This window comes from Anolis sagrei, chromosome 2, assembly GCF_037176765.1.
Source record: "Anolis sagrei isolate rAnoSag1 chromosome 2, rAnoSag1.mat, whole genome shotgun sequence".
Taxonomy (NCBI): domain Eukaryota; kingdom Metazoa; phylum Chordata; class Lepidosauria; order Squamata; family Dactyloidae; genus Anolis; species Anolis sagrei.
In genome coordinates this window covers 137,083,507-137,096,465 of record NC_090022.1, presented here as the reverse complement: position 1 = coordinate 137,096,465, position 12,959 = coordinate 137,083,507, and the positions used below count along the sequence as shown (strand labels likewise).

General features: G+C 41.3%; 1 protein-coding gene across 1 annotated transcript; it reads right to left on the bottom strand.

Annotated features, from left to right (window-relative positions):
* Nucleotides 1-323: 323 nt before the first annotated feature.
* Nucleotides 324-12,482, bottom strand: LOC132766601 (17-beta-hydroxysteroid dehydrogenase type 6-like). The gene is made up of 5 exons (XM_060760943.2): nucleotides 12,417-12,482; nucleotides 8,769-9,090; nucleotides 6,934-7,189; nucleotides 2,604-2,761; nucleotides 324-609 (listed from the first exon to the last, which is right to left on the bottom strand). The coding sequence occupies exons 2-5, from the start codon at nucleotides 9,079-9,081 to the stop codon at nucleotides 389-391; spliced, it is 948 nt and encodes a 315-aa protein (XP_060616926.2). The 5' UTR covers nucleotides 9,082-9,090; nucleotides 12,417-12,482; the 3' UTR covers nucleotides 324-388.
* Nucleotides 12,483-12,959: the final 477 nt, after the last annotated feature.

Genomic DNA, 12,959 nt, shown 5'->3' with positions numbered 1-12,959 from the left:
CTGACTTGTCAGATCAGGAGGGAATGGCTTTACTTGTTTCCCTTCTTCATGTTTTTCTGATGGCTTGGTTCAATTGGCTCCCCTTTCCCTGAGGATTCATTAGTCTCCAAGATGAGAGATGTTTTCACTCCTTGGTCTCTTTGTAGGTGGGTTCACTGAATATTATTTATGGCATGAGAGACATTTAAGTTGACATCATCGCAGCCAGAATCTGACTTCCAAACAAGCACATCTCAATTATTCGAATGTGAGCCTTTAGTTCAGAGATCAAAGGTAAAAATGAAACACACACATTAAAAAAAACAACATTTTGACTGCTGAGATTGTATGTAACGGTGTCCATTGACACAACTTGTGGACTTTATTCAACTCTTTCCTGTAAAATTACCTACACTGCCTGTGCTGGTTTTGGGGCAAAGCAAGTCATCACATAGTCTCCCACAAAGGTTGGCATGTAAGACAGAGGAATGTAGAAGAGCTTTGCATCCAAGCCTGCAGAGTAGCGTGTGCGTGGATACCGGGACATCAGAGCATGCTCCATGCAGTCAGTGACCAGATAGAGGTTGGTGTTGGCCTTCTTTATGTAAGCTTGGCTTATGAGGGTGCAACCTGTTTGTGAAACATATGAAGGAAAGATGTAGTCCAAGGTCATATTTGAACTGGATTGAGTCTGGATTAGATCAATTTGAACCAATTTGGGGCATTATGCTGAAGCAGCAACAAAATGTACCTTAATACGAGTCAGATAGTATGTCTCCCAAATATTGCAAAATAGCTTCCTGTAAGGAAGATGCCAGAATGGGAGGGTGGGAAGAGGAGGAGAGTTAGACTTTCTTTACTGGCTGATCTTACTTCCAGTTGGGGCAAGAATCTCACTAGCACTCTCCAGCTGCAATGCTTCGGGAAAGGAACAGAGTATATAACCAGATAGTTCCTTATTTACTGTGTTCTTTAACTGGTTTTTACTAACAGCAGGATTGTTTTAAATAATTTGTTGGAGCTTTGTGCCAGTCCTCTGTTTACTTTATTTTGCTTTTCTTGATTCTATCAGGACTCAGTCTTTGGTTCTCCTTTTCTAGACCCCTTCTACACTGCCATATAAAATCTAGATTATTTGTTTTAAACTGGATTATATGGTAGTGAGGATTCATATACTCCAGTTCAAAGCTGATCATCAAGTTTGATACACTGGATTATATGGAAGTAGAAGGGGCTGAAGCCACATAAGAGCTGTATCCCAGCTTCCTGAGCATTATCTTCTACTAATATGACCCTGCTGAGGTCACACTCACTTGTTTAAATCTGGACTCAAGCTGCTCTTGAAAACCACACAGTTCCAACCCCACACCCCAAAACTACCTTGGTACAAAAGGGCATTTTGGGTATGCACACATTTGTGGTATCAGATTGTTTTGGTCACATGACCACAGCCGTTACTTCTTCTTAATTCCTGACACAAGTAAACCTGCCAACCAACCATCTTTCTATTTTCCAGTCAGTCTTACCACCCACCTTGTACTCCTTTTGAATGCACTCCCTGTTCAGTCTCTTTCCTTTGTCATCTGAGTGAGGGAATGAGCATGGGGACTTTAAATGTTGTGACTTAAATTGAGGAGGCATTTAATTCTCTCAACAGAGAGACAGACACACTGGGTAGAGAGAGGCTGGCATCTGTGTCAAAGGCACAGGAGCAGTGGGAAAGAATGGCTTTCTCATCCCTTCTGCCAGCTGTCCCCATCTGATCCCCTGCCCAGTCTTCCACTCTAAAGACCCCAAACAAAACAGCAGCACCACAGTCACCACCTACCAACCAGCAACTCTTAACCTGTCCCCCACAATCCACCTCAATCCAGATACAGGCTGTAGAACATAGTAAAAAAAAAAAACCAAACAGAACAAAAACAAAACAAACAAAAAACTGACAACAACCCCCCCCCCCCAAAAACAGGTTTTTCCATGAAAGTGCAGAATAAAAGGGTTATTTAAGCTGATTTCACTTTCAAAGCTGAGGAATGTTGTGCACCAAAAATGAGTAAATGACTAATTATTTTGCAGGTATGGATTCAGCCCCACACTTCTTTAGCACTAGCTGTTTATTTATAGGGGGCTGTGCATTGGGAATGCAATTAAAGTGTTACTTTAGTAGGAATGTTCTTAGGCACTGAACTAAACTCAACTTTAAATCTTTACTCTTGATTGTGGCTCCATTTTAAAAGTTTTGGTTTGACATTACATACACATTGGAGGTATGGTGATTTCTCAAAAATTCATGTAGTTTTGATGAGGATTAAAAACATGGCTATTAACATTCCTAAATCAAGGCAATGGTAGGTGCAAGTATTTGTATATTGATGCTTTAGTTGGGATTTGGGCCTAAATTGGGTCAGATGTAATCCAAACTATTTTCAACTGAATTGTAGGCCAGTCCAAATCCTCAGATTCTGGACTGTGGAGGTTGATTACATGAAGCTTGAAGAAGTTTGAATGGGAGGCTTAGAAGGTGGTTGTGTTTGTCTCTCCTATGTTTTTTATATCATGAGGAATATACACACAGAGAAAGTCTTCAAAACAGATTCCAGAAATAATGTGTCCAGATTACTCACAGCTCTCCAGATATTGCTGCCCATAGGCTTCTTTGATGTCAGAAGGTGCTCGGTCCCATGTTTTCCTGAAGTTCTCTTCCACGTTGTTCAAAATGTTGGTAGTGAAAACACCGGGTTCAATTATGCTAACTTTAATTCCAAAGGGACAAAGCTCTCTCCTGAATTGAAAGAAAAAGATAACCTCATCTGTAATAAGACTGTTACATGTGGTGTTTTGTATTTTTACTGTGATTGAAACATGACTCCTTTTAGTAAGGTTTCAATCCCAGGAATACGCATGTAGCATTGCAGACATCCCGATGATTCTAGCCACCTCTCTCATATTTTCTGTTTATTCCTTTACTGGGACATTATCACACAAGGCTCTTAAACAGGCTTATATAATTGCAGATCTGTCTTGTCTGAGATTAGAGCAGCGTTACTCAACTGGGGGTTGGGACCCCTGGGGCGGGTTGCGAGGGGGCGTCAGAGAGGTCACCAAAGGCCATCAGAAGATACAGTGTTTTCTTTTGGTCATGGAGGTTCTGTGTGGGAAGTTTCATCCAATTCTATCATTAGTGGGGTTCAGAATGCTCTTTGATTGTAAGTGAACTATAAATCCCTGCAACTATAACTTCCAAATCTCATGGTCTGTTTTCTCTAAACTCCACCAGTGTTCACATTTGGGTATATTGAGTATTTGTGCCAACTTTGGTCCAGATCCATCATTATTTGAGTCCACAGTGATCTCTGGATGTAGGTGAACTACAACCCCAAAACTCAAGGTCAATGCCCACCAAACCCTTCCAGTATTTTCTGTTGGTCATGGGAGTTCTGTGTGCCAAGTTTGGTTCAATTCCATCATTGATGGAGTTCAGGATGCTCTCCGATTGTAGGTGAACTATAAATCCCAGCAATTACAACTCCCAAATGACAAAATCAATCCCCCCCCCCAACCCCATCAGTATTCAGATTTAGGTGCATCAGGTATTTGTGCCCAGATTGGTCTAGTGAATGAAAATACATCCTGCATATCAGATGTTTACATTAAAATTACTAACAATAGCAAAATTACAGTTATGAAATAGCAGCGAAGGTAATTTTATAGTTGGGGGTCACCACAACATGAGGGACTGTGTTAAGGGGTTGCGGCATTAGGAAGGTTGAGAACCACTGAATTAGAGTATGCCTGGCTTGTCTCTGTTCTTATTGCACAAAGCTATTTGAGAAACTGCACATGTGTTTAGCTTTCCGCTTCTACTAGGCTATAACTGCTCCCAACCTATGCATCTCCCTCTTTGTCTATGACCCCACATTTTCCTCCAGGAGAACTGCACAACTTTGAAACATCACAATCTCATGAGATTGGGCTTTCGCATTGTGAGAGGTTTACAGATGCACAGTTCTGTACTTGTGAATTTTCAACTTACAGTAGATATCCATATCAGCAGCTTAGTTCGGCTACGGAGCTGCACAGTTTTTTGATTTTTTTCTTAAAAAGGACGTATATGGGAAGAAAAAAAATGGGAACATATGGCTTCAGTGGTCTTCACTGTCTGCCTACTAGAAGTTGAAATAGCAATAGTATAGGGACAGGGAATTGCGGCATAGAAAAGGAACGCCCACAGTAGATGTCACTGATCTCAATTGATTTCATCAGAAAGCCCTGGCAAAGTGTCCCACTCTGCTGGGCTTCTGGGGATGGGGGGTTCAAAGAGAGAGCAGTGGGGTGGATCTGTCACCCTGCACACAGCTCCCTCTCGGTGACGCTTTCCCCATCACATGTGTCGTCATTGTGGTGAGGCCCTATGCTGGCTCCATTAGATTATTATTATCATTAGAGTGAACGTGTACAGTGACGCATTGGGGATGGGGTTTCCACACAAAGCGCCCTTGCATTGTCTGATGGGCAGCGAACTCATCATTCCTCCAGATGGGATGGAGGTGTCCTAGGACACTAAAATCATCCTGTCTGATGAGGTGGAAAGTCACTGCAGAAGCACCTTGAGTTTATCACATGACTGAAAATACTTGGAAGACTTTGTAAATGCATGTTCAGCACCACTAAAAGAGCTTTCCCCTATTTCGGTTCCCTGTGACCATGTCATGTGAAGTTTTTTTTTTCATTTCTGTCTAGGGAGACTCAACATGTATTGAAAGCCCCATGTGGCCAAATCAATGGTGAAGATAATTTTTTTAAAAATTCAGAGATATTATGCAGTTTGGTGAAAACCTCTCACTCTCTGTCTTTCATACATATGCATTGATTATCCAAAATTGAACTAGAAATCTTTTAAATGATGCCAGGCAGCAGGAAATAAGAGGGGTGATACCACCCCATCTCAGATTGATAGTTAAAAGAAATTATTAGTTAGATAGCTAGTTCTTCGTTAATTAACAACTAATCAATTACTTCGAAGGCTTATTTGTTACTTTAAAGTTCATGTTTTTCAGGACCATACTCACAGAGAAAGAAAAAAAATGTAACACCCATGAAATCTTCTGTGGTGGATGTTTATCCTACAAATAATCACTGAGAGAAGTTAGAAATGGTAAAAGGTAAAGGTAAAGGGTTTCCCCTGACATTAAGTCCAGTCACAACCCAGTCACAACCCTTAATGACTGGACATTAAGTCCAGTCACAACATTAAGTCCCCTCACAACCTGCCCCAGGGGTCCCAACCCCCGTCACAACATTAAGTCCCCTCACAACCTGCCCCAGGGGTCCCAACCCCCGTCACAACATTAAGTCCCCTCACAACCTGCCCCAGGGGTCCCAACCCCCGGGTTGAGAAACACTGCTCTAATGTCTGACTCTGGGACTCTGGTGCTTATCTCCATTTCTAAGCCGAAGAGCCAGCATTGTTCATAGACACCTCCAAGGCCAGGTGTCCAGCATGACTGCATGGAGTGCCATTACCTTCCTGCCAGAGCAGTACCTATTGATCTACTCGCATTTGCATCTTTTTGAACTGCTAGGTTGGCAGAAGCTGGGGCTAACAGCAGGAGCTCCCGCCACTCCCCTGATTCAAACCTGCGACCTTTCGATCAGCAAGTTCAGCAGCTCAGCGCTTTAACCCACTTTGCCACTATCAGGCAAACTTTGCATGATAGTTACTAGGGACATTATCATATTGGGATATACTCTGTTTATACCAGTATGCATCCCATATTTTTTAGGGTTCGATGCATAATGTATTCAGATGGGATGCATACTGACCCCTTCATATCTGATTCTTAGGTTTAGAAAAAACTGTGCTTTGACTGATGACACCACAGAAAGCTGGCTCCTTCAAATCCATTCAAATTCCTCCCTACATCACTTTTCTTTTCTAATATTCCGCAGTGACATAGCTGGAAGTCCCAAACTACTATTCTTGCGAGATTTCAGCTGATGGAACGTATATTGATTTTATGATCACATGTAAAAAAGCACCTCAGAACCATATTAAAAATTTAAAAACATGATAAGTGTCCCATGTGCCATTACATCATTTTGCACACTGATTCCAATGGATTACTGACAGAATTGACAAATGCCATGTGTTGGGTAGGATCTACTCGGAATCACATTCAAAGAGTCTCAGAAACAGGGTATATTCCAATCTTATAAGACCCTAATTCTAGCTTTCAGCTTCCTCCAAATCTTACTTTATATAGTAGAGTACAATTTTCCGCATTGCCATTCACAGAAGCCGCTCTTTGCTTGTAATTTTAGATGGAATCAGTTGCTACAAAACCCAATACTATGAAACTTAGTATTTAAATAACTGATGCTAGTCACATTATATTGTGCACTGTGTCTTTTGCATAATACGATTCTTCCCTGAAGCCAAAAAAGGATAAATTGAGATTGTTCTACTCTGGCCATATCACGAGAAGGCATGACTCACTAGAAAATGCTTGGTTATGTAAAAGGTAGTAGGAAAAAAAAGGAGACCTCATTAAAGATTGATAGGCTCAGTCAAGGAAACCACAGCCCTGAGTCTTTGGCCCCTTCCACACAGCTGTCTAAAATCCACATTGAACTGGATTATATGACAGTGTGGACTCAGATAATCCAGTTCAAAGCAGATATTGTGGATTATCTGCCTTGATATTCTGGGTTATATGGCTGTGTGGAAGGGCCCTTTGAAGACATGAGTTGAACTATTGAAGATAGGGTTAATTGGAGGTCTCCTGTTCATGGGGTCACTAAAAACTGAGGTTGATTTTGTGGCAATCAACACAACACAAATTGCAGCTTCCCATTTTTCTATTCTCTTTTATCATTCAGATTAACTGAGGAGCCCGATTATCCCATTACTTCAGCATTAGCTGGAGAGAAAAACATAGATAACTAATATCTTACCTCAGGCTGTCAGAGAAGGCTTCCACACCAAACTTGGTTACTGAATAGTTTCCAGTGTTCGCCAGTCTTCCATTTATACTAGACATGTTGACCACTCTCCCCCTGGCTTTTCTCAACAGGGGCAGCATCTGCAGTGTCACATCGATCGTACCGAGCAGATTAACATTGATCAGCCTTGCAAAATCATCTTTTGTCAGCCATTCGTTGGGACCTGATGGATTCCCTATACCTGCGTTGTTTACCAAACCCCACAGTCCTGTGTGAAGAGAGAGATGTCTTGTTTAGAAATGTTTTTGCTTTATCCCTTACCTTTTTTGGAATATTTTATTTTCTGGCTGAACAAACTTTGATTCTGGGATCATTACAAGTATTCTGTGAATTTTCTGAAAGAATGTTGTACTCTGAGCACCTGATATGAGCATGCACTTGGTTCTCTCTGGTTCAGCTGCAGTTTATTGTATAACCTTTTGTCTCTGTCTTCTCATCCTGTTCTGTTTTAATTATCTAATTTTTCATCACTAAGGGGCTTCAGTCTCAAGCAACAACAGTATTTCTTGGATATGTCACAATGAATATTTGCAGGTTGAAGTGTGTTTGCTTCTACTTCACACTTCCTTCTCTAAAAGCAAATGAAACGAACTGATAATTTCTGGATGAGAACCTAGTGACTACTGCAATTTACAAAGTTGCTATTGCGATGTTTAGACCAGGATTGTGTTTTTCTTGCTCTCATTTTATTGATGAGCCATCAATAAAATAGGAGAAAATATGTGCAAATCTGCTCACCCTATTTTATCTTATTGTTTAGAAATGTTGAATAAAGAAGGTAAAAATACTGAATGGTGAAAGGTGATCGGTTATGTGTAGGATTCAGGATTTAAAGAGATGCTTCTCCAAAATCTGTTTTCAATTGGCACCACTAAACTTGTCAGGCATTTATCTGTACAGTATGTTTCTGTACAGCAGGCCCGTAGCCAGGATTTCGTTTCGGGGGGGGGGGGGGCTAAAAAATTTTCGGGGGAGTTTCGGGGGGGGGCTGAGTTTCGGGGGGGGCTGAGTCTGATTGAAAGAGGGTCTAGCCTAGCAAACCTTTTGTATTATTACCCCAATACCCCCATACATATGGGATATATTGATTATGGTGATCAGATCATGATATGAATAAACATAACAGTTTAAATAATGCACCAGTAAGGCCTTTTCGCGAACCACCATCAGAATTTCGGGGGGGGGGGGGGGGGCTGAAGCCCCCCAAGCCCCCCCCCCCGGCTACATGCCTGCTGTACAGTTTCTATGGCCTGTATATATTTGGTTTGATATTGAAAGGAGGAAGACATAGTTTACAAAGATCTGCCATCTATTACAATTTTGAGCCTAGCATTTTTTGTCATTGAAGCTTTTAAAACAGAGAACAACTTCCATACAGGAAGTTTCATGTTGTCAATTTTGTAGTGCAACCTGGTGTTGTCAAAGAGTGAGCCAAGCTCAGCGACTTCTAGCTGAAGGGTAAATATTTGGAATAAGACAAATTGCTGGCCTCAGCCATTTTTTGTGTGTGTCAGTTGTGACTTGAGAAACTGCAAGTCACTTCTGGTGTGAGAGAATTGGCTGTCTGCAAGAGGATACCTGGATGTTTTTGGTGTTTTACCATCCTTGTGGGAGGCTTCTCTCATGTCCCCGCACGGGGAGCTGGAGCTGGCAGAGGGAGCTCAACCTTCTCTCCCTGGAATAGAACCGCTGACCTGTTGGTCAGCAATTCTGCTGGCACATTGCGCCACCGGGGCCCCCATGGTCTCAGCCATGCCTGGAGATAATAAATGTATGGAAATCTCTACCTTTGTGTCCAACACATCCTTTCACCCAGTTCATTGCTTCTTTTACACTCTCGGTGCTAGTGACATCCAAAATGGTGGTTTTGAGGCGCTCTGAGGAGATCCTTTCCAGCTCTTCTGCTCCTTTCTGTGTGAGACAAGCTGCCAACACCTGGAGCCCTTGAGCATCTAACTGCCTAGCAAGTTGGTGCCCAAAACCAGTGTCGCAGCCAGTGATGAAAACATATTTATCTGTAAGTTTCTCCACATTCTGTCTCTCTCGGTACCATCGTCGAAGGAAATAAAGCCCTAGGAGAGCAGCCAGGTAAATCCACATGTCTAAAATCTGCAGAGAGAAAAAAATCAGTGGGAGTGATAGAGTGCCTTTAATTCATGTAGCCATTTTAGTACTAAACCAGTGTCTGCTATCAATAATGGATTGGACAAGGGGAAACATCAAACTGCTCCTGACAAGTTGAAAGGAAGGTTGGGAAATAGGGATTGAGACTTTAATGGATGGTGTAGCGAATTTGTTACTCTGTGTGAAAATTTTAGTGTATAGATCTATGTTTGTAGGGGGCAGATAGGGAAGATTAGAGACAAATAGTATAGCAACAGCGGACAAGATCATTTGCATATGGAGCCCGATTGGTCCTATGCAGATTAGTGCAGACAGTTGGGAAGAGCAGAGCCGAACATTCTAAAGGGGCGGAGTTAAGTTTAAAAAGAGGCAGTTAGAGTAGAGAGTTTAGAAAATGACAGCTGGGAACAGAGTTTGAGAAATGAGCAGTTAAGAAAATGTGTTAGGGATCTCTGTGTGAGAAAAGAAGTCAGGAACTTCTGTTATTGAAGAAGTAGGACTTCCTGTTTAAGAAAAGGAGAATTGGGAATCTCTGCCTAAAAGAAGAAGTTAAGAAACACTGTCTGAGGGAGACAATGAAGAATATCTGTTAGAGAGTTAGTTAAGAATGGCTGCTTGTGAAGTTAGTTAAGGAAAAGCTGTTTAGGAACAGTTAGGAATCTGTGTGAAGAGAAGTTAACCCTGTCTGAGAGAGAGAGACAGTGGGGAATCAGAGAATAAGTTATAGCCAGTGTGGCTTAAGTTACAATATTATCCTGTCAAGAGTTTAAAAGGAACGTGTACCAAATATATTATACATGACTGTAACTCAAGTTTGCAACAAAAATAGTAATTGTAACCACAATCGTTTGGAGCTTGGAATGTTTGAATAAACGTTGATACTTTGTTTCATACAAGAGAGACTCAAGCCTGTGATTCCAAGCCAAGAGGCTTCTGTTTTACAACACACAGAGCGTCCCAGATATTAAAGCTTTGGCAGAGGACTGCACATAGATGCATGCTTCTTTTACAAACTGGTGGCTTCCCTCCCTTTTGTTACAGATGGGTTATTCTACCCCAGGAATCTCAGGTCCATAGCTAGGGAGTATTGCTGGACCCTGATCTAGGCTTGCATATCTAGGTTTTGTGGTGCCAGGGAGGGTGCTTATACAAATAAAACTAGTGTATCATCTTTATCCACTCCTTGATATGTTGTATCTGGCCACACATTTGTTGGTTACTTCTTGTTTAGATTACTATGATGTACTCCAAGTGAAGCTGCCTTTGGAAACTCTTCAGAAATATTAGGTCGGAAATACTGCAGCCAGGTTGCTGGTTATGGGAGGTACCTCACACTCCTGTTAAATAAATAATAAACAAATTTTATTGATTAGCCCTTAGGCCATATCACCAAACCGAACCAAACAACAAAGTAACACCCCTGTTGAAACAGCTCCACTGGTGACGCATCCATTTCCAGGCAGAATTCAAAGTGCTGGTTATGACAAATAAAGACCTAGACACATTCCAACTTGTCAATATCTCTCTTGAATTATGGTGTCCTTATGTTTGTCAACTGTTCAAACAAATGAAAAATAAAGAAGGATTTCCCCATGGGCCTGAGATTCTGCTGCATACCCACATAGAATGTATATTCTAGCTTGAAAAACCCCTTATCTACAGCCAGAGTCATATTCATCTTTGCCTCTGAGGTAAATAAAGTTTTCATTTTTATTCAGCAACTTGGAGAACAATTAATATAAGTAGTCAGTATTAAATTGAAGAAAAAATAGATGAAGCAGCATAAAGGGACAGTAAAATAAAGTAAACAGACAAGGGGAAGGCTAGGCTCTCTAGAAATGCAATCATCTTAGTCTGGTTTCGGGCCTGGCTATGGAACGGAAACAGCATTGGTCACCTTGGTGGATGATCTAGGAAGAGAGCTGGACAGGAGGGGGGTGTCCCTGCAGTTTCTCCTTGACCTCTCAGTGGCTTTCGATAGTCCATGCCTTAATCACATCCTGCTTAGACTACTGCAATGCTCCCTACCTGGGGAAAATAGTTCAGAAGCTTCAGAGCGTTCAGAGATCGGCAGCCAGATTATTAACTGAAGTCCCATACAGGAAGAGAGGTATTCCTATGTTACAGCGGCTCCACTGGCTAAATACAAAGTGTTGGTCAACACCTTTGAAGCCTCAAATGGTTTGGGTCCAAGCTACTTGACAAATTCCATCTCCTCTTACAAACCAGCTCAGGCACTGTGGTCAGCAGAGGAGGCCCTGCTCCCATTTCCACCCCATCTCAAGTACAACTAGAGAGAACAAGAGAGAGGGCCTTCTCCATGGTCACCCCTCACCTCTGTAACTCCCTCTCCAAAAGAAATAAAGCTGGACCCCTCCCTTCTCTCCTTCAAAAAAATGAAGATTCGTCTTTGCTCATTAGCAAATGGAGAGGAGGAGGATTAGACATTGAGAAATTACTACTGGACTACCTGGTTGAGAACTATTTCATACTCAGGCTTCTCTAATCTAAATTAGCTCAGTTACTATCACTGGCCATACAACCACTCTGGCCACAAAACCAACCTACACAATTTTCTGAACAATAGTTGGCTTTTGTAAATTGATGTGAATGTTTCACACTCAGATTTTACATCGTTGTATAATTCTTGTTTGATTATATTGGTTTAATTTATTGATGTTAGGTTGTTTTAATATGTGGGGCTTTTCTGGGGCTATAAAGTACTTGTTTGCTTTATGGAGGCATTGAATGTTTGCTGTTGTATGTTGGAATCCGCCATGAGTTCCCCTGGGGAGATAGGGCAGAATACAAATAAAATTATTTATAATAATAATAATCATCATCATCATCACAGTGGAAACATCAGCTAACCCTGAAAATGAAATGTGACAAGAAACAGCCAGTGTACTTGGCAACATATTTAAGAGGAAAGGCAAGAAGAGTATAGTTACAAGGGCACTGACATATAACAGAGTGCTTATTTAGAACAGGTTAAGGTTACATTTCAAAGACCCACAGCTCTGGTTTAACTGGCAAAGGGGCTGTTGGGAAGGGTTGGAATTTATGGGCACACATGCATTCATAACACAGTGATAATAAGGTTTTGGGTCCTAACATTCAAATGGGGAGTGAGGGCTAGTCAATATCTTAAACAAAAACAGCATAGCATGTTTATAAAGCAAAACAAAAAGTGCCACAAGTGGGATTATAAATCTCGGAGTGAAAATGTCACAGGAGGATATGAAAAATGAAGAAGCAAGTACTGGTAAGAAGGGAAGGAAACTAGACAAATACGTGATATGCCCCCTTACCTTATTTCAGACTCGTTCCAGTCTGCTCTGCAAGTCTGTGCCTGTGCTTTGTTCACACGCTCTCATCTAAGGCCGTTCCCAAATCTTCTATAACCTATTTCTTTATAGCCTTTTAACGGCCCATATGTTGCTCCTCCCTGTTCCTCCAAGGCACACTTTAACACAATCTACATGCCTTAATAAAAAACTGAAGGCTGTGATAAAACTATAAAAGTTTTTTTTCCAGAATAAGCCCAAAGTAAAATGTTTATTACACTGCAAATTCTTTGTTTTTACTGTCTGTGCAAAAGGTTAAAAATGGCACATGAAAGGTTAAAAATGGTGGTTAAAAAACAACAACAAAGTTTCTGGTGTATAACAACTATTTTTAAAGTAAGTACCGCACAATTACATAGGAAATAACACTTCCAAACCAGGAAGAGTTTTTTCCCCAGATTTTGTTACAAATACATAGTGATTTGCCTGCCTTCCCAATTACTGATAAATGGAGAAGGTTCTGCAGTAGAAAGAAGGTTTCTCTGTATTTCCTGGCCCTGTTGGAAA